Below are 20,614 nucleotides of genomic sequence, written 5' to 3' on the forward strand. Positions count from 1 at the left end.
TATTAAGTCATATAAATTTATAAATTTAGTTTTATATAATTTTTTTGTGACTAAAATATTTTCCATTATAAAATCCTAGTCGATATTTGACAAGAGGGATATTATATATTGTTTCTATTATAAAATGAGTAAAGCTACTCTCACCGCTCCCGGTCTTGCTTCCGGTCCCACTATATTTTTTTTAATTTTTTTAATATATATTTTTTTACTTAGTGATTAAGTAAATGTTTTTTAATGATATTATAATTTTTTTTATTTTTTTAAAAAATATTTTACAGTGTTAAAAAAATATATGTATAAAAAAATAAAATAAAAAAAACACAATATTTTACACTTAGCGGTAGCGGTGGCTCCCAGCGGGGCTGGAAGCGGTGGCTCCCAGCGGCACCCTTATAAAATAGGATACTGATGATTATGCGTGCCTTTTTGTTGACGTGGCAGATAGTCATTGGTAGGTTAGAATCATGGAATCTGACCGACTCCCTGGCAATGGCAATGGCAATGGCAATTGGCAATGAACGATTAATGAAAAAATAGCTACCAAATTTGATAAAACCAGTGGGATAACTCTATGGCCTGGGCCTTGGAGTAGCTCTAGCAACTTCATGGCTTCTTCATATTCAATTTGCTGCTTCTTGAATTCATGCTCCTCTGCATCAGTACTCAACCCATCCTCAGCCACACGCTTTTCCTTATCTTTTTCTCACTCTATCTTTAACGGCCACAATGGAGTTTCACTGAACAGAGCTGGCTCTAGCTCAAGCATACGTGCCAAGTTTGATAAGTTCCAAGGTGAGGATAGTCCTAATACCATCACACCTTCTACTTTACCAGCACAGCCAGAAATTATTCAAGAAGATGTAGAAGAGGAAGATGATGACAGGTTCTGTTTCGTATAAACACTTAAGAGTTACCTCGCTTATCTGGGTTCACTTGTTTAGTTTATCAGTTTATCTGGGAATTTCCTTTCTGGGTTTCAAGTTGCTATATATCAGAATATGTGGAGGATATATGATGGAGGGCTATAGTGAAATTGAAGGGAATTTGGTGATATCCACTGATGAAGAGTCAATTTGGGGTCTTTGGACGGATTGAGTCATTTTATTGTTGTTTATAAGGCGTTTGAATCTGTTAATTATGTAAATCTTGCCAAATATCTCATTCTATGTGTATAATTTGCACTATGCCTACGAGTTGAAAAAATATGAACATATGTAATGTGTTGGTAGTTGAAGGGATTAGGAAGGAGAAGGGAGACCTTAAGACGGAATGGAATAGAGTTTTACGTGCTTTTGGGAGCTTATGTTAAAGAGCAAATGAAAAAGAAATAAACTTGCACCTATGCCCCTTATAATTTAGTTGTGATTCGATTGAAAAGTAAAATGGACACAATTCCATCTTAAGGAGTGGTACTTAACAGGTTAAGCATCTTCTTCTAGCTCAAGTGCCTTATGATAAGCGTACTTATATAAAAAAAAAAGTGCCTTATGATAAGCTTAACAAGCTTGTATGGTAGCCTAGGATTTTGTCTAGTCTTATAATAATTTTATGGGTTTGGCTACTGACTGATTACGTGATAATTAAAAATTTTGGTATTTTGTATTTAGGAAGCATGCTAGTAATATCGATAATGTATAGGCCCTGACCTCAAAACATAGCTAAAGACGCAAACTTCTAGTTCATCTCATAACAATTTTTTTTTGGTTGAGTTGATAAACTGTCATTTAGATTACTTGTTTCTTGGCCTTGAATCTGATAAGTTAAAGGAAAGCCACTCATGATTTATTTTATCTTTCAGCTGCTTGCCTTCTGACTTGGAGGGGGCCGTCCAGCAATCAAGTCAAGCAACTGCCTCATTTTTGTCTTCAGGAGGAATGAGAGCAATAGTACGTGCAAAAAGAAAAATGTAATCTTATTGATTGAAAATGGAAGCTCCTCATTTTTTTGGTTTTTTTTCTCCTTAGTTCTATTAGTTTGAAGCTGAAATGGATCTAATAAAAGAAAAAAAAGAAGTTTTTGAATTTTTCAAAGCAATCCTATCCCAGGAAGATTTGGTGTTTTTTCTTTTCTATTGAAAGCACAGTATCAGAAAGAAAAGGTATAATATCCAAAACTGAAAAAAGAAAAAGAAAAATTAAAATAAGTGGTATTGGTGTAATAAAGTCCTCAAAAGGTAAATAAAATAAAAGAGGTATATTAGGTAATGAGCTATCCTATATTTTAATTTTCTTAGCAAATTATGCTGAGTTCTACTACTGCCTTATCAATATTTCAGCCTATGAAACCTTTTGCAGTATAATACTTGCAACAATTGAACTCAAACCTGTCTCGGGACAGTTTAAAGAGTTGTACATTTTGAAATAGAAGATATTATTAAAATTTTGGGCAGTTTGTGTGTGTGTGTGTGTGAGAGAGAGAGAGAGAGAGGGAGAGAGAGAGAGAGAGAGAAAGGGAGAGGTATTTCATGGTGAGATGCCACCTCTAATGTTCAGTTCTGTAAATCGACTTCACTACTTTAGCCGGTTCTCTGCTCTTTTCTACTGTTTAAAGTCATGCTATCTTTTTACAGGTTGAGCTCCTAATTCCCCAGTTGCAGTTTCTAGATGATGAAGGTGCACAAGCTGAGCTCTGGGAGCTGTCAAGAACTTTCTTGGATACACTAATTAAAGAAACAGGATCTCAGGTTATTTGGACATATTTCCTGAAGTTACAAAAATAAAGTGTTTGGGATTGACTTAACTATACAGTCTGAGAGAATGTATTAACATATGAAGGAGGTTCTCTATTAATGTTACCTAACCTTTGCTTTGAAGTTGGCAATTTTAGCCCGTATCCATTACAAAGTAAAACAGTTACCAATCCTTGAGCAATCAGTCTTAAGGAATTGATGACAATTCAAACTACTGTATCTTATATTGGTTAATGATGTATGCTTTTTTCCCTTTTTATAATAAGTATATTTAGTGTTACTATTTAGCATACATTATCTCAGTTGCTAAGTTCTGTAATTTGAATTTTTAGAGAGTTAAAGCCATATTTCCCGATGCTGGTGCCGCTGCACTTCTAAAGTACCGATGGAAAGATGCTGCTTTTGGATTTTCTAGGTAATGTCCACCATATCGATGGAAGTCCTATAAGCATGTACTTCGTCAGCTTGGCTAACCATCCTTTTTCATATGAATCTGGCACTCTGTTGTTCATTTTTTTCTACATATTTATTTTCTGGTACAGGGTCATTGTCTTATGAAGCTCTACTGCATAAACTTGAATATTAGTTAATTGAACTTAATTAGTCATATATGTGATAAAATTTTGTCTTATTTCATACAGCTTAAGTGACAGGAAGCCTGTAGAGAATGAAGACGAGATCGTGGTTATGGTTGTTCCTGATTATCAGATGTTGGGATATGTAGAGAGAATTGCATCTGATCTCTCAGATGAACCAGTACCATTCTGATCTCCTCAGTCCTTTATTAGAAGCGATGGTCTTAATATACACATTTCTGTTTGTTATCATGATTCTCATGATCAGAAGTCTAGACACTATTGTGATGATGACTCATATTTACTTCTTAGTGTATACCAAACGATAGAATTTCTTTGTAAGGTACATTGCATGCATTCATGCATTATATCCTATTTCAAATCACTAACAACCCCATGGTAAATTTGGAGAAGTTTCTTTCTTCAGTAAATTCTAACACGAAACTAATATTTATCTACTCGCCGCACCATTGTCTATTGGTAATATCTAAGTTAACATTTGCTTACACATATACCCATAGAAAACACATTTTTGTATCATGGCTTCCGAACAACTTACTAACCAAAATACCTATCTATGTGTATTAGTTGCTGTCTGATGATATATGTCAAATAAAGTTGGATTGTTTATATTCAAGCTGTAGAAATTACAGTTTGGCAGTTTGCTACATATTTTGTTTGACTCTTTCATATCATTCTGGTGACATTGGAGCTTGGATACCACTCCCCTTGGCTAAGTTGTTGATGGTTTCCAGTGGTCAAACTGACATATGTCAGCCATTGTAGACGACTCTTTGAACTGACCAAAACATCCGGACTCCTGAACTGCAATGACACTGGTGGCTGTCAACCTCATACCCTGCCACTAGGTCTGGTGATTGGCGTGAAATATTGCCCACCCCACCACCATATATGCTATGTGCTAGTTGGGTTGGGAGTGGTTGCTTTTTAAACACCCATAACCTGACAGCCAACCCTACTCCCATTGGAAATCCGTTTTTCTTTCCAGCCCCCCCATCTGACACACCAAAAATTTGACTGTTTCCAGTTGGATTGGTTCGTTTGGGTCAAAAGGGTAGGTATTTTGTCCAGCCCTTTCAGATATTCTGTCAAGGTTTCCATTTGTTTTGTACTATGGCCTAGTGTATATCTAACCTAAAATTATTTCATTGCTTTTTTAGTTCTTTTGATCTAGGAGTGTTAATGCATATGCTCTAGAATAGAGGGCTTGGTTTAGAACTATTGTCCTCACAGCATCTCATATATTGGCAGCCGAGGCCTCTCATCATGTGGAACCCGCGTCTAATCAGTGAGGATGTAGGAGTTGGGGTCAATGTTCGAAGGTTAAGGCGATATTTTCTACGGTATGCTTATCATCGTTCTCTCTACATTTCGAACTAGCCTGTTTCTTGTTATTTTAAGCTCATTCAATTGGTTAGCCTTTCCTCTTGCTCTAGTTCATTAGGAAAAAAAAAGGTATTTTATATTATCAAGCTGAACTCAAATCACCTTAATTTTGCAATCTGTACCTTAGTTAAATGATTGGCTATCGTATCTCTTATCATACTCAATAACTGCTGCCCATATGTTAAGAATATGATCATGCCATGTAAAACATTCCTCACTGATTGTATTGTCTTGGCTCACCATCGATCCTTCTACACTTCCTTCAGTTAATTGTATTTAACTAACATGTCAAGATTTTTTAGACCACCAGTAACATCTTGTGAACTCTTCTCGTTCATGTGTATAATATTATACATGTTTAAGATCATTACAAACAACCAACTCTATGTTTTTATTTTTGCAGCACTTTTTCAACAGTTTACTCAATGAGACCTCTGCCATCTGGTGCCGTGTTTAGGTGTTATCCAGGGTAAGGTCCAGTTTGCATCTTAGCAAGTTCCTAACCTCTCATGGGCACCTGTTGTCTAGTTCTATATCTATAACCAAATGCATCATTATCCATGTATTGATGATATCTGTGTTGTGAGTGCATGATACCGTTAACATGGTGAAACAATCAGGGGCCCTTCTAAGATTTTCATTTTTGGTTCTCATGTCAATCATTGCTTCTGGTACTCTTACCTCTGAATCTGTTTTCTGATCTTTCACAAGATTGTGGAAGGTGTTCTATGATGATAAGGATAGACCAAACAGATACCTCCTTGCCAAAGAACTCATTAGCCGTCCTGATGCGGAGGATCTTGAGGTAAGTTGCTGTAACTTTTTAGAATGTCTCATTGCAAGAGGTGTGACGTAGAGAAAAGATATTTGCAATTGTGAATTGTGCAACCACCGCGTAATCGCTTTGAAAAAGTGAATAAATTGAAACTCACATGAAAAAAATTAATTTTTTAATAGTGGACTTCACTATTTTTCAAAGCGATTACGTGGCATTTATGCACTTCACAGTTGTATGTAAACGTTATTAGAAATTGTTAAATCTTGCATGTTAAGCCTGACCACACCCACAAACAGAAACAAAATGTTAGCTCTAAGAACTAGACGAAGTGAAAAGTTATGTGATGTTATTTGCAGATAATATTTGGAGATGTAGCAGAGGGATCAGAGCAGGGTCCATCTCTGTTTAACAGAGCAGCCAGCGTCTTCTCTTCACTAAATCGGTTTATGAAGGCGATTTCAAAATAATCCTTTTATTTTTATCTGTTCCCACAATTATGTTGAAGATCAATCTATTTCTATCCTGCATCATTTATTTTTAAATTTTGTAGCTTGAACCCGACTTTATAACACATAATACATATAGTTGCATTACACAATCTTGAGTCAAGTACCTGTTCTTCTCAATGTAATATCAGGAAATGGCGCAACAAGATGCACCAAAATATAGCATACTTGGTGTCTTCTCTCTCTATTACTTTCCATCTCTAAGCCTAAGGTCCTATGTTTGAATTAAAATATTACTTCTATTCATTTTCCTCAACATTGGTTGAAGTCTCCAATGAGTAATGGCAGATATGTGGGGCTCGGAATTTCCTTCTCAAGAGAAAGAAGGCAGATTCGTAAGAAGGCCGACCAAATAGGGGAGGGGACCAAAATGCTCATCAGCAAGTAAAGAACTGTTTCTTGGAGCATAAACGTGAGCCCCCGAGTCACAAAAAAACAGAAACTTACAATATTTACAAACATTTCCTTCAAAAATATGGTGTTATGACTTCATTACACAAACAAAAATATATTTTGTCCCTTGGCTTTTCTTATGTACATGCACTTGACAACAAGACTCCTACTAACATCTGAAAGCAGTATCGGCTTCCCTTTTCTCCTATAAGCAGAGTGCTGTTTGGTGAATTTGGTAATAAAAATCAAAGCCACATACAAACCCGTAGTCCAAATGTCAAAACCAATCAACATGTTTGGTTGAAGTTTTGGGTTGCTTCTTTGGCTTTTGGTATCGATTGTTCTCAAACTTGGCTTTTGCCATAAGAGAATAAAGCAATTCTGCCTCGGCTGATGTATCATAAGGCTTGTTCAAGATACTGCAATATCAAAATAAACCAGAAAGAGAACAATTGTGAACAACCATAAGATATAACCCAAATTGTAAGCTTGTATATTTGTGAGTGAGATGTGACAAAATCAAGGCTATTTATATTACAAGTCAGCGTGTATATATATTCTAAGCTTTTGGCAGTGAAAGAACACAAGCCTGCTCCATTTCTTTCACAGTTGTGGCTACAGGGTAGTAGTTCTATTAGTTCTCTGGATCAATTTTAGCCTCTATGACTAGCAACAATGCCTTCCGGGGAGTTATGAGATATACCTGTCCAGTAGCTCCTCTAAGATAATTCTCTGCGAAGGTGTAACGTAATAAATACAACTTCTTGGGCACTGACCCACCGCCATCTGAACTTGGTAATCATCATCATGTCCTAATCAAATGCACAGAGGCTTTAAAGTTGAAATAATAAAGAATATCATTGGTCTGATTTTCTGTTCATAGTAGTTATAGTGTGTTAAAACCACCAAATAAACTGGTGAGTGGTAATCTGTGCCTTTGTTCTCATTCTTCTGTCCCCTTCTTTTAAAATATCCTTAACCCCATCAAATAAAAACGACTATACTACTATAATAAAAACAACTTGCCGCACCCCATCTTACTTTCATCTGTTCTTTCTACACAACGCATGAGAAAATAAGCACAACATACTAGCAAATTAACCAACCTTGTGAAGATACCCTAGCAGTTCCGGTGGAAGCATATGTGAAGGCATGAGGGGCCCCTTTTACACAAGAATATGGACAGCCTGCAGATGATTTAGAAATAGCAACATTGAAAGAAAGACTAAAATATCACACTTTGACTAAAATCATTTGCTTGACCTCTTTCCAAGATGCTAAGAAGTGATTTTCACAAATATAGCTGTACCAAGGCTTATCGACTTTGATGCTGTAATTACCTAATTGCATAAGGTTTTAGTATAATAAGATGATTGTACAAGAATTTCTGGGGTTTTTCAAGATGACATACTATCACAAAAGTAAGAAATAGAAAAAAAAGAGTCAAATATCTGTAAAACTTGAGATTTTCATCCATTAGTGCAGAGTATCAATGGAACTCAGCATGAACAGGTTTTCCACACGGGGATTAGTTCATGACAATGAGACGATTTCCCGAGAGCACTTCATGCATATGATGATAACCAAGGGTACTTTTTTTTATGGCAATCTACGGTGCATGCAACAGGGAAAGAATAGACCCAGCAATTGTAACATACAATATAATGAATGCAGCAGTACCTTTGCCAAGACAGAGAACCTCATTAACAAAGAGATCAAATGCTTCACATTCTGGATTTTCGAAGGGATCTAAACATTCCCTACAAATGCAACTTCAATAGTGAGAGTATTATAAGATGTACAATGAATGAAACAGACAACAGATAAAACAAATAAATCAAATCATTTAGATCTCAGGGAAAAGGTTATGATTCATAGAAAGTCAAGCAAAAGATGCGGGAAATGTTTGTTTCATATTTAGTTTATGTACATCCTGTTAGAAAAACACCATTAACATGCACCAGTAAGTACTTCACACAATGTAGCCAGATAAACTATCAAGAGAAGAGAGCATGGCGTTCATGAATCGTTGATTACTACTGTCATTTTAATAAAGTTGGCAATTTCACTTGGTGCCGGCGTACACGACCAAACAACTAACAGTCCAAATCAACAGTTGTAAGCGTAATTTCAATGTGAGTGATAGGGAAAATATAAACCAAAAAAAGAAAAAGAAATTACAAGCACACCCTGCTATAAAATTCTTGACACATAGGAAAGGTTTACCTCTCGATGATCTCTGATCGACTGTAGTTTGATAACATCTGCACACATATTATCTAACAACAGTTACTAGTTGTAGTTATTACAAGTCTAAAATTAAAAAACAAGTCGGTTCTGCATATAGCTATAATGTTTTTTAAGCTTAATTATATAAATCAGCATATTTAGACAATGATACCGGATGTATTAAAAAATAGGCAACAAGAATTCGGAAGAGAAGCAAAATGAAACAATACAAAAACTTAAGATTAGTGACATGAATAATAAACTCCAGATTAATTCTACATAATGTGAGAGTTTCCCTACAATCTGAATTCAACACTTGACATCAAACCCATATTTGGCTTTCCCTTTTTAGCCCCGTCCAAATATTTATAACTAGCAGTACCTCATATGCCTGGATGACTCGGCGAATCATTGTATCAGAATCTGGCCCATCTCTGTTCACGTCAGGATGGAATTGCTTCACCTTTGTTTAAATCATAGGAAAGAAATTAGGTCTACAACCACCAAACAATAAGTAATTATGAATTGTGGAAATCAAATACACTTTATTTGTGTTTTTACATATCCAAGGCCTTGTCTATAATTACAATTCCAGTTCTGTATCTTTTCCAATACCCACCCAAATAAATACTCCACCAAGCTGAGGCCAAATCACCTAAATGGCTTAGCAGAGTTCTTCATCAGCCCCTCAAAAAATTGTTCTTTATTAGCCGCCAAATCCACACCCGGCGAGAAAAAAAAAACCATAACGCAAAAGTCAAATTTCTCTTATTTTCCTCCATTTTTATCGCAACTAAAAACAAAAAAAACAGAGCATACGCTGATTCGAATAGGGTATATGTATGTACTTTAGCTCGGAAAGCGGCTTTGAGCTCGGCGGCAGAACAGTCAGGCTCAACGCCGAGGACGACATAAGCCGAAGTACTGGAAAGAGGAGCGTCCACCCCGATTCTCTCTCTGCAATTTGTATAATTCAGACTTGAAAGAGAAGAGGAAAACAATTCTGGGTTTCTAAAATTGGAGGGAAAATGGTGACCGTTGGGAAATGTTACGGCTTTTCGAAACGGAAGAATTGAAGGGGTCGAACTGCAGAGAAGCAAACATTCCATCTCTCTCTCTCTCTCTCTCTCTCTGTGTCTCTCGGTGGCAAGAAGCAGAGCCGTAGACTGTAGTTCACATTAAAGTGCCAGTGGTTCAAACTTCAGACGATAAAGTGCTGTGGTTGTGTTTGTTAGGTTCTCACTTTTCTTTTCTCTATGTTTTTTTTTTTCTCGTATTTAATTTATTTTTGTGTTGGATGTCTCTCTCTTTCTCTCTCTCTCTCTCTCAACAATATACAATAAATATTAATTTATTTATTTGTTAGAAATCCTATTTATAATGATCCATGAAAATATTAATTTTATCCACGTTATTTTCCAAAAACAATTCATCTTTTATTTTTCTCATCTTTACTTGCTGATATTACTTAACATTTATAGAAATTTATAAAATTTTTTAAACAAGAACTTTACTCTTATTTGAGAGCATGTAAAAAGTCATGGACACATAATTTTAAACTAACATAAAAAGGTAAAGCAATACTAGATATAAATTTGAGAAGTACTATATACACAAAAAAAGTATATACAAATAAACCCACAGACTTATGTGGCTTCATGTGATCCGTTAGATCTTCTTTACAATAAAAATAACTTTATAATCTAACGTATTGCATCAAGCTACGTTAATTTGTGAGTTTATTTTTGTATAATCTCTTTGTGGCTTAAGTATTTATCTATAAATTTAGAGTGTGCATGATCCTTGCACAAATTATTTGTTCAAAAAACTATATCAATAAATATTAGATAATTTTAAAATTTAAAGGTTTAAAATACTTCGCCACACTTCAATTTATTTTCCCTAGATCTCATATTATAAATTTAGTAATTGAAGAACGTCACACTCAAAACAAACACCGAAAGCAATAATAAAAAAGAACTAGAACTGTATCAAAGCTCAATTACAGACAAATTTGGAAAATATTCAAGTTTCAACAACTTGAGATTACACCCTTTGTCTTTCATATCTTTGTTCCTTCCATAACTTCTTCAACCTTTGTACGACCAAAGACATGGGTGTTCTTTTATGTGGATTCTCTTCTGTGCACATCAACCCTGTGTCTATGATCTGGGAGCAGCAGTGCTCAAGCCTTTGTGCTTGAGCCTGCCCCTGAACTAATTGCCTCCTGCTTTAATGAGGTGTCCAGAACATCCATTATACTGTTAGGAAATGCAGAGGCCACCCATTTCCTTAGATCCAGGCCATCTGAAAACAACTCACTTGTGGGCTTCTTTCGAGTCATCATCTCTAGCAGCACGATACCATAACTGTATACATCCCCTCTTGTTGAAACTTCAATTCCCTGTCCATATTCTGTTAAAAAACAACTGTGTATGTCAGCAGGAACTGCTGCATGCATATATAATTTGCTTTAATGTAAATGCTTAACAAAGGGAGGAAATGATAATGAATGGAAAAGGTCAATATAAAACCACCATCATACTGAAATTAATTCATAATTGTAGCAGTACTTATCAATGAGGCCCTATCGATTAGTATTGCTCATGCGTTCCGAACCACGTCTCTCTTTTAAGAGGAGTTGTGGCATGTCAAGCTCCGGTAAGATTCTTCACGTTGCATCAAATCGAACCATATTTACATTGACTGAAGTTAAAGATATGTTTAGTATAATATTGATTACATGACTACTACTACCAACTCACACATGGAACTATCTACCACATGATGCTTTATATGAACGCTTCAAAAGTTGGCTTAGGTGTTTGATGCATATTTCTGTCTTGTTTGAAATAATTATATGCTGTTTAGGATCTTCTTTGCATGCTGCAGGTATCTTATCGTAATGCTAGTTGAAGAAGCTGCAGGAGTTTTCTCAATTGGCTCTCAATTTCCAATGTTGTCAAAGATTTACTATACTCGAGGGTTCCTAAATTTATTAGAAATTTTATTACAAAAGTCTTATTAACTGACTTGGAGTTCAAATGATTGGTGACACAACATGAAGAATGAAATGAGTATTAGTTTGAATTAATTTTTTTTATTTTAGTTTTTGATTGATCATGACAATTTTTTCATAAAATCGAAAAAAGAGATATATTCAAGTTGACCAAACTTGAAAACCTCAAATTGAGAGAGAGATTGATATATGAAATGGGTTCAACAATGTTTATGATAATATTTAATGTTGTCTAAAAAATTTAATATTGTAGAGTCTACTTCATAGTTTACAGCTCTCCCACTTAGAACCAAAAAATTCAAGTAGAAATTTGAAAGAATCGACATCATATAAGACTAGTAGAGATTGTAGGAACTCTACTATATATTAGTACTCATATATGTTAGACAAGGTAAATAAAGAAGAGTAATGCTACGTACAGTCGTGGAGTACGTAAGCGTCGTACAGTCAATTTGACAAAGAGTGAGATTCACTATTAAAAAATTAATTTCTTTTCATGTGAATTCCGTATTTATTTACTTTTTTCAAAATGACTGCACGGCGCTTGCGCACTCATGATTGCAAATATCATTTCTCAATAAAGAAACAAAGCATGATCATCATTATAAGCTAATGATCACATGCATACCTGGGGCTATATAACCTACTGTTCCTCGTATGACGCATGTTGTGCTAACGTATTCTTTTTGTTTGTCAGCTAAGAAAAGCTTTCCTACGCCAAAATCTGCTACATGAGCCACCATATCATTGTCGAGAAGGACGTTTTGTGGCTTCAGATCACAATGCACAACCTGAGCTAGACAATCCTCATGCAGATACTGCAATCCATGTGCAATATCCAACGCTATTCCCAGTCTGCAACGCAGTTTCAATTCACAACTGCCTATCTCCGATCCGTGGGGATAAAGATGCTGTTCCAAGTTCCCATTTCCCACATACTCCAGCACAATAGCCTTGCATTGTGAACTCCAAGCCGATCCAAGCAATCTAACCAGATTGCGGTGCTTGATTCCAGACATTATCTGACACTCCCTTTTGCATATTTTGTAACTCTGAACCGACTATACATCTAAAACCTTCACTGCCAAGACAGATTTTCCCTTGTCCATGATTGCTTTATAAACTGATCCAAAGCTACCCCTTCCCAGCAAGTTTTCCTCACTGAACCCATCTGTTGCAATTTCAAGTTCCCTTTGTGTAAAAGTTTGGTTTCCATGGTTGATGGGGAAAGCCAATACTATTGAATGTGATAAGTTAGTAGCTTCTTTCCTGAAGCAGCAGCAGAAAATAAAGACAGCTACCAGCACCAAAAACAATAAAGTACAGCTTACAGTAATTGCAATCACATAGGAACTTTTGTTTCTCCGCTGCTTTTGCTTCTGAACTTCACAGGGAGGAAGACCAAGTTGTTCAGGGTCACCACACAACCCCAGATTCCCCATGAATGAGCTTCTATTGAACCATCTAGTATTTGGAACTTCTCCTGTTAAGTTGTTATATGACAAATTAAGATTCTTGAGAGAATGCTCATTAAAGATCCACCTTGGAACTTTACGAGTTAATTGATTATGAGCCAAGTCCAGCACTGAAAGATAAGTGATCAGTTTCAAGTCCTCCGGGATTGTACCTTCAAGCATGTTGTTGGACAGGTTCAAATACACCAAAGATATGCAACTTCGAATCGAACTTGGTATGGCACCAGAAAGCCTATTCCCTGACAAGTCCATTGACTGTACATTTATCAGTTTGCCAATGGTTGCCGGCATCTCTCCTGGAAAGTTATTGTTCGAGAAGTTGAGTGAGAGTTCCAAGTTCGAAAAGTTGCTGATCTCTACGGGAATAGATCCTTGCAAGGCATTGAAGGATAAATCAATAAGCATCATGCGAGAACATCGGGTGAGTTCGAGGGGAAGTTTTCCTGATAGGCGATTTCCAGACAGGTAAAGAAATCTCAGTTCAGAGAGATTACCAAGTGTAGAGGGAATCGACCCGCTAATCAAGTTATCACTCACATCCAGCAAACCAAGATTATCCATGTTTCCCATGTCCTCGGGAATTGGCCCAGAAAGTCCGTTTGTTCCCAAGTCTAACCTTTGCAACTGCTGAAGCTTTCCGAATGTTGTAGGTATTCTTCCATCCAAAAAGTTGCCCCACAGAGTTAAGTGCACAAGGCTGCTCAAGTTCCCAATACTTCCTGGTATCTCTCCTGTAATACGGTTATTCAAGAGATTGAAGTAATAAAATTCTTTCGAAAGAGCACCAATAGAAGCCGGTAGATTTACGGCGAACAAACATGAAGCAAAGTTCAGTTTTTTTAGCAATGAACAGTTTGTGAGTGCTGTTAAGAAACTGAGGGAAGAATTGTCAGAGCCGCCTCCCAGGTCATTGCTATGAAAGTAGAGAATCTCAAGGTTCTCTAACTTCCCCAACTCTTGTGGAACGTCACCCTCTAATTTGTTCATGCTAAGATCAAGGAGTGTCAACTGAGAAAGATTCGAGAGGGATACTGGAATTTTCCCAGAGAAACTGTTGTTTAGCAAGTACAACTTCTGCAACTTTTGGAGCTTGTCACCAAGTTCTTAAGGGATTTCTCCACTTAGAAAATTCTGAATCATTGAAATTTCACGTAAAGCAGTACAGTTACTTAACGAGGAAGGTATCATTCGCTCGAGATAATTCACGTGTAAGTACATGATCTCCAGCTTATCTAGAGCTCCAAGCTCTGAAGGGATCTTTCCGGTGAAGAAATTTGCAGCCAAGTTTAATTCTATTAGCTGTGTCAGCTTTGACAGAAACGACGGCATGTCTCCGGTGAGGTTGTTTATAGCGAGTTTCAAGTGCGTCAGGTTCTTCATCGAGCCAAGTTCTTCAGGAATTCCAGATAGATAGTTGCTACTCAAGTCTAAGATTTCCAAACTTTGACAGCCTTGTAGTAAGGCTGGGATTTCACTCTCAAGAAGGTTTGTGCTCAGATTCAAATATACTAAATTTGGAAGCCTTCCCAAAGCAGATGGAATTTCTCCATGGAAGCGGTTTCTGTATAAAGAAAGGCTGGTGAGAAGGGAAAGATTGGATAGGAATGATGAAATAACTCCTTGTAAGCCCATGTCAATAAGCTCAAGAGCTATGACCCGGTTTTGGAGATGTGGATGGCATGTAATCCCTGTCCAGTTGCAGAAGGAATTGGCTTTATTCCAAGCTTGGAGATAACCTCTTGGATCACTTGTTATGGCTTCCTTGAATTTTAGAAGAGCTTGGCAATCAGTGACATCTCCACAGACAGATTCAGATGCTGCTGATGTCAGAACATGTGAGATGAGTGAGATGAACAATATTACTGCTGTGACCTTATTGCATTCCATTCTCTCTCTCTCGTTTATATTTGTATGGTTTGCTTTGAGATACTTTGCAGAAATCACTTATTTATTGTCTATCATGGAACCTGCTAGACAAGATTTAATACTTGGCAAAGCAGGTGAGGAGGATTTTCTTTCCTTATCTTGGTAGTTCTTGGTAGCTCAACGGAATAAATAGATTAGAAGCCTCGGAATCACTATCAATGGTTGTTGTGGGGCTTATAAGTGCATTTAATGCAACACAATATGACCCCTGGCTATAGCTACTAATGCCTGACTGCTCTCTCTGATTCCTACGAGTATAAGTTCATCAAGGGATCGAGTGTCCTGTACTTTTTATGTTTTATTTTTTTCAATTCTATAAGCAAATGAGGCTATAATATACGTATTACATTGAGAGAAGGGTAGAGAGCATATGCAGTACATTGGGGTGTTAAAGATATAAAATAAATAATAAAATCTATCTCTTTTCATCAGTTAATTAAATTTTTGAGATAATTAATGATTATACATAGTATAGGAGTAGAGGTCTTGAGTTCAAATTCTGAATCTACACTTTATTTAATTTAATTAAATATTTCACTTGTTGAGCCACCTATTGAGAGAGAGTCTGGCCTACACGTGAGTGTAAATATTAAGATATAAAATAAATAATAAAATCTACATCTTCTCATTTACTTAAACTTTTAAAATAAGTGATAAAATTACACATTAGAAGAGAGGGATGGGGGTAACTCCCACCAATACTGGAAGTGAGAAGGGCAGGCATAAAATTGAAGAAATGCTTTAAATTTTAACTAAATTATTATGGCAACAAAATTTATATATAGTATTCTTCTACACCAACTGAAGAACCTAATTGATGTAATCTAGTCCCTACATGATAGTCGAGAATTAATGATGATCTAGAGTTTCTGCCACTACTTCTGAGTCTCCTTTCGATCTGCGAGAAAAGTGGCAGAAACTTCAGCAGCAGAGGGGATTGTTGTATGAAAGCTTAGTTCATTAAAACGAGCTCTGCTTTCAATGCATTTATGTGTATGATAGCATTATATGCTACATGTTTTAAATGTCATCTAACACTAACAGACCAAGTTAGCCGCCTGAAGTCGACATTATAATTGCTGTCATTCTCTTGGTAGTTCAATATATCAAATAACCCTTCTTCGAAAGAGGAAATCAATTAGACGTTTTTAACTTCTTTTTTTTTTCCCCCCAAATTCTAAAGTTTAAGGTAAGATAAAAATAGACATAAAATGAGTCTTATAATATTTATAACTGCATAAGATAGGGATTTTTAGAAAAACTTAATGCTTAATAAATGTTGTAGAAGTTTATTTATATGTCTATCCTTCTTATTTTAGATCTTTATATGTAATTCAGATAAGAATTCAAGGTATCTTAATGCTATTTGCTCTTCTTTCAGTAGAAAAAAGAAAAAAAGTATTAAGTAGTGGAACTCCTCCAACTTGTAATTGACACTTCGTCATTTTTATAGATGGGTTCCAGTTTAGAAGAAAATTCAGTCGTATCAATAGAATTTCTTCTCCCATCTAAGCTTTCTTGACTTTAATGGAAAACAAGATCAAGGAAAACCAAGCAAGAAGTTTAATCAATACCATGGGTTCTAAACAGGCATTGTTTATTTTCACAAAACTTTTCATCTCATCTAATTATTATAACTTTTATAAATTCTTACACAAAATAAAATAAATAATTCAACTTTTTAAAATCTCAAAATAAAAATAATATTAAAAAATATATTCTAACAATATATTATTTAACTTTTAACTTTTATCTCAACTCATCTCATATCATCTGTAAAAACAAAGGAGGCCTTAATTTCTTTTTGGTTTATGTTGTCCATATCTAGAAGAAATTGCGGTCTGCTGTTTACAAATCTTTCCTAAGCCTTCAATTCGTGGGGACACCTTGGGTCTTTTAATCCTCTTCCAAGCCGTTCTTCAAAATTAATTGATTTTTGGACCCTGTATTAAAGCGGTTTTAATGTGGTTTGAAAAACATAGCAAAACAATTTCTCTAGATCCACAGCTTTTGTTTCATGTGAAAAGCTTTAGTTTTATATTCAAGAGAAAATCACAGACCTAGGAAAAGACATTGACCATGTGCAACTCCAACCTCCATCAATGGAAATATTCAGAGAACTTCAAGAACAATACGTAAGGGAAGATAAACTCTGGAAGCAACAATAACGGGTTAAAGGGTTGACTGCCATTATCCTCAGTACCAAATTTCCAATCCTTCTGCGCTTTTGTGCTTATTTTCAGCAGCTCCATCCATGCTTCTACCAAACCCACTATTCTTGATGACCTCCCAATGGCATTGGCTTGCTTCCTCCTGTCGTAAATCCTGAGGATAGTTAGGCACTCTGTTCTCTTTCTTTGCATCGTGAACTTTCTTTCTTTGCATCGTGAACTTTTGCTCTGTTTTACAACTCTGGTCATCAAAAGCCTTGGTCCAGACAGTATTTATAGCTTTATTTTACAAACGTCAAAGATGAAATGGTTAAAACACAAACTCTTTCAGGCCATGTCAGTGACTGTCTTCCTTACATAAGGCTGAAAACCATTTTTTATCTCTGATTTGAGGGAATGCTTCCTTCTCTAAGATTGGAAACGCCACACTGAGCAGTTTGCATGTGCCTGGAAAGTGGATATGTGTGTGCTTGTGAACTTGCATAGGCGCACGGGGACGGAGCGAGCGGAAAAACATGGCATGTAATATGCAGCAGGATCGTGAACAAAGAAATTAACTTCTGTCAGGTGTAATGTAACTTAATCATTTCCGAGACTTAAAAGATTAAAAGATCATGATCTACTCGTTTTCTGCTAATTTCTTTCCTCTGCATTTTCCTACCAAGTATGCTAAGTGGGCAAAACCAGTTAAACTATGAACCAGCTGACAATTCAAAATTTCAATGAAAAATGTTTAGTCCACACAGAATCTTACACAAGAAAGACTTCATGCTTACATGGTTTAATCTAATTCATTAGAGTATAAAACAATTTTTATGGTAAAGTAGATCTGAAGTATTACATTTCATGTCAGTGTGTAAATTTCTTTGTGTAAGATTTGAATGTAGACCTAAAACTTCTCAAAATCAATTATATATGAGAGAGAGAGATTATCAGTATAAAGACTGACTAATAGAAAGTGTACATTTGAGTGTAGAACAGATTAGGCCAATGCTTATCACCCATCCTGATCCATGTAAAATAGAATAAACCTCTTATCTGGAACATATCCTTCGTCTGTCAAGTGTCTAAATAACTCTGCCAAAAGCCCGTATATGTTCTCAGCTTGAGGATGCAATCTGCCCCCGACAACAAAGCTGTGGGTTTTATTTTCGATCTCGATCCAACTTATACCCGTTTCTTTTGCCACCCCCATATCCTTCATTCTCTTAATAGTCCTGGCTCTCTCTTTCCACCTGCCTTCAGAAGAATATATATTGGCCAATACAATGTATGGTGCTGAGCTTTCAGGTGCTGCCAAAAGCAACTGATCAGCAGCATATTTTCCCATCTCTGAATCTCCTTGAATGCTACAAGCACCAAGCAATGCTTGCCAAATATCTAAACCAGGATTCTCAGGTAATCCCACAATAAACTTTCTAGCTTCATTCAGAAGTCCTGCTCGACCCAACATGTCAACAACACAAGCATAGTGTTCCGATCTTGGACTCAACCCATGATCTTTAGCCATGGATTCCAACAACTGCATGCCCCTTTGAACTAAGCCAACATGGCTGCAAGCATGGAGCAAAGACAGAAATGTCACGTCTGTTGGCTGTATGCCTTCCAACCTCATATGTTCATACATTTGTAGTGCTTTGGAGCCATCCCCATGACGGGCAAAAGCTGCGATTAAGGAGTTCCATGAGACAGAGTTCCTTTTAGGCATTTGAGTGAAGACCTTTACCGAATCCTCCAGATCTCCGCACTTAGAATACATGTTTATAAGCCCATTACTGACAAAAATATTACAACTGAAGTTCTTTTTGATAGCTAAAGAGTGAATTTGCATACCAAAACCTAATGAAGTATCAACTCCAAATGCCCCAAGAACAGCTGAAACCATGTCAGGGTCAACCTCAATTCCTGCCTTCACAATTTTAGTGAAAATTTGTATAGCCTCTTCCTCAAATCCATTTTGGACAAAACCCACGAGGATAACAGTCAAGGCAACCTCATCAAATTCTGTTGTAGACTCAAAGATCTTCCATGCATCTTTTACACTACCACACTTTGAATACATGTCCATTAGAGCACTCTCAATGCAAAACTCTGATTGCATTCCCAATTTCCAAAGGAGCCCATGAATTTGAAGCCCTTCCTTTAGTGCTTGCAAACCTGAACATGCCATAAGGGAGCTCAAGTATGTCAAAGAATTAGGATCAACTGAACCACAACGCATCTCTACGAAAAGATTCAAACTTTCTTCATGGAACCCATTCTGTGCAAGGCCTGAGATTACGGCCGTCCAAGTAATAACATTCCTTTCAAGCATTTCATCAAAAACCTGCCTTCCGGAGCTAAAACACCCACATTTATAATAAGTCGTTATCAAAGCATTCCCCACTGCAATTTCCTGCAAGTAGCCACTTGAAATTACTAGACCATGCATCATTTTACTTACATAACAAAACTCAGGTCCATCACAAGCTGATAAAATAGTAGTCAAAGTAGCTTTATCAAATTGATAAAAACCAGATTCGCACATTCTTTTGAATAGCCCAAACCCAGTACCAAACTCCCCATTTCTTAAAAACCCAGAAACAATTGTATTCCATGAAACGGCATCTTTCATAGGCATATAACTAAACAGTTTAACTGCATTTGACAATTCTCCGGATTTCGAGTACATAGACAGGAGGGAATTCCAAACAACTAGGGCGCTCCGGATATTAACCCGGTTCTCGGGGTCCCAAAACTCAAAGTTCTTGATGATCGAGGCATGGATGGAAGAACCCAAATGCAGGAGACATTCTTTTCCACAAATGTATAAGAGTAGGCTTATGTCTGAGTGGTCGAGGACAAACATTGAGATTTCTGAAACTGGGTTCTGGTGGGTTTGGGTTCTGAAGGGAGAGAGAAAACGGGAAGCCCAAGCGGGAGAGTGGGATCTGAGTTTGTGGAAGATCCATTTGGATTTCATCCATGAAAATGGGACAGTGATACCTGCTGTTTTTGTCTATGAGAAGCAACGGTCTTGCTTCTCTAACGTTCGGTTTCAGTGTAGTGCAGGTGCGCGGGAGGCGAGATAGGGAGAGAGAGAGAGAGAGAGAGAGAGGGCGGATATATTTGGGGTAGATTTTGATGGAAAAGGACTCGAAATGGATAGTATTCCTTTGTGCTTGTTCGTTTAAACAAAACAACTCCAACCACTTCATCGATCGAACACAAATGTTTGGGTGAATGAAATTGCTTGATTTTTTTTGTGTAATTAGTTGAGTTGTGAATCTTGCATGGCTATCTAAAGAAAAATGATAATTATAGTCGTAAGTGTACAAACGTCATGCAATCACTTTAAAAAAAAATAAACAAATATAACACTCACATAAAAAAAATTAATATTTTAATAATGAACTCTATTCTTTTTCAAAACAACTGCACAACACTTGCACATTCTACAACTGTAT

At 36.5% G+C, this 20,614-nt stretch overlaps 3 protein-coding genes and 1 pseudogene across 7 annotated transcripts; 1 reads left to right on the top strand and 3 right to left on the bottom strand.

The window, feature by feature from the left end:
• Nucleotides 1–527: 527 nt before the first annotated feature.
• Nucleotides 528–6,126, top strand: LOC121259698. 2 transcript variants are annotated; one of them, XM_041161410.1, is made up of 9 exons: nucleotides 529–883; nucleotides 1,799–1,886; nucleotides 2,570–2,683; nucleotides 3,022–3,104; nucleotides 3,331–3,445; nucleotides 4,537–4,628; nucleotides 5,075–5,140; nucleotides 5,383–5,476; nucleotides 5,806–6,126. In XM_041161410.1, exons 1-9 carry the CDS (start codon nucleotides 606–608, stop codon nucleotides 5,914–5,916), a joined length of 1,041 nt encoding a protein of 346 aa, XP_041017344.1. In that variant the 5' UTR covers nucleotides 529–605; the 3' UTR covers nucleotides 5,917–6,126. The 2 variants fall into 2 exon arrangements, with proteins under 2 accessions (XP_041017345.1, XP_041017344.1); XM_041161411.1 differs by lacking the exon at nucleotides 5,075–5,140 and having other exon boundaries at nucleotides 528–883.
• A 263-nt stretch (nucleotides 6,127–6,389) lies between these two features.
• Nucleotides 6,390–9,815, bottom strand: LOC121259699. Of its 4 annotated transcripts, none has more exons than XM_041161415.1 (8): nucleotides 9,426–9,565; nucleotides 9,197–9,278; nucleotides 8,960–9,040; nucleotides 8,575–8,612; nucleotides 8,029–8,108; nucleotides 7,455–7,535; nucleotides 7,052–7,160; nucleotides 6,390–6,767 (listed from the first exon to the last, which is right to left on the bottom strand). In XM_041161415.1, exons 3-8 carry the CDS (start codon nucleotides 8,987–8,989, stop codon nucleotides 6,626–6,628), a joined length of 480 nt encoding a protein of 159 aa, XP_041017349.1. In that variant the 5' UTR covers nucleotides 8,990–9,040; nucleotides 9,197–9,278; nucleotides 9,426–9,565; the 3' UTR covers nucleotides 6,390–6,625. The 4 variants fall into 4 exon arrangements, with proteins under 4 accessions (XP_041017349.1, XP_041017348.1, XP_041017346.1 ...); XM_041161414.1 differs by having other exon boundaries at nucleotides 8,575–8,627; XM_041161412.1 differs by lacking the exon at nucleotides 9,197–9,278 and having other exon boundaries at nucleotides 8,575–8,627; nucleotides 9,426–9,815.
• An 830-nt stretch (nucleotides 9,816–10,645) lies between these two features.
• On the bottom strand, nucleotides 10,646–20,344 carry LOC121259697 (pentatricopeptide repeat-containing protein At3g05340). Its single transcript, XM_041161409.1, has 2 exons — nucleotides 18,133–20,344; nucleotides 10,646–10,992 (listed from the first exon to the last, which is right to left on the bottom strand). Exon 1 carries the CDS (start codon nucleotides 20,128–20,130, stop codon nucleotides 18,166–18,168), a length of 1,965 nt encoding a protein of 654 aa, XP_041017343.1. The 5' UTR covers nucleotides 20,131–20,344; the 3' UTR covers nucleotides 10,646–10,992; nucleotides 18,133–18,165.
• LOC121259696 lies at nucleotides 12,179–16,579 on the bottom strand (annotated as a pseudogene).
• Nucleotides 20,345–20,614: the final 270 nt, after the last annotated feature.

Source organism: Juglans microcarpa x Juglans regia, chromosome 4D, assembly GCF_004785595.1.
Source record: "Juglans microcarpa x Juglans regia isolate MS1-56 chromosome 4D, Jm3101_v1.0, whole genome shotgun sequence".
NCBI lineage: Eukaryota > Viridiplantae > Streptophyta > Magnoliopsida > Fagales > Juglandaceae > Juglans > Juglans microcarpa x Juglans regia.

Bases quoted from the DNA above. Each gene is read 5' to 3' on its own strand.
- LOC121259699 (XM_041161412.1), bottom strand. From the start codon at position 9,686: ATGGAATGTTTGCTTCTCTGCAGTTCGACCCCTTCAATTCTTCCGTTT. The intron at 9,041-9,425 runs GTACATACATAT...ATTTAAACAAAG, and splicing joins AAGCCGCTTTCCGAGCTAAA to GTGAAGCAATTCCATCCTGA. The intron at 8,628-8,959 runs GTACTGCTAGTT...AACTGTTGTTAG, and splicing joins GAGTCATCCAGGCATATGAG to ATAATATGTGTGCAGATGTT.
- LOC121259698 (XM_041161410.1), top strand. From the start codon at position 606: ATGGCTTCTTCATATTCAATTTGCTGCTTCTTGAATTCATGCTCCTCT. The intron at 3,105-3,330 runs GTAATGTCCACC...TATTTCATACAG, and splicing joins GCTGCTTTTGGATTTTCTAG to CTTAAGTGACAGGAAGCCTG. The intron at 4,629-5,074 runs GTATGCTTATCA...TTATTTTTGCAG, and splicing joins TTAAGGCGATATTTTCTACG to CACTTTTTCAACAGTTTACT.
- LOC121259697 (XM_041161409.1), bottom strand. From the start codon at position 20,130: ATGAAATCCAAATGGATCTTCCACAAACTCAGATCCCACTCTCCCGCT.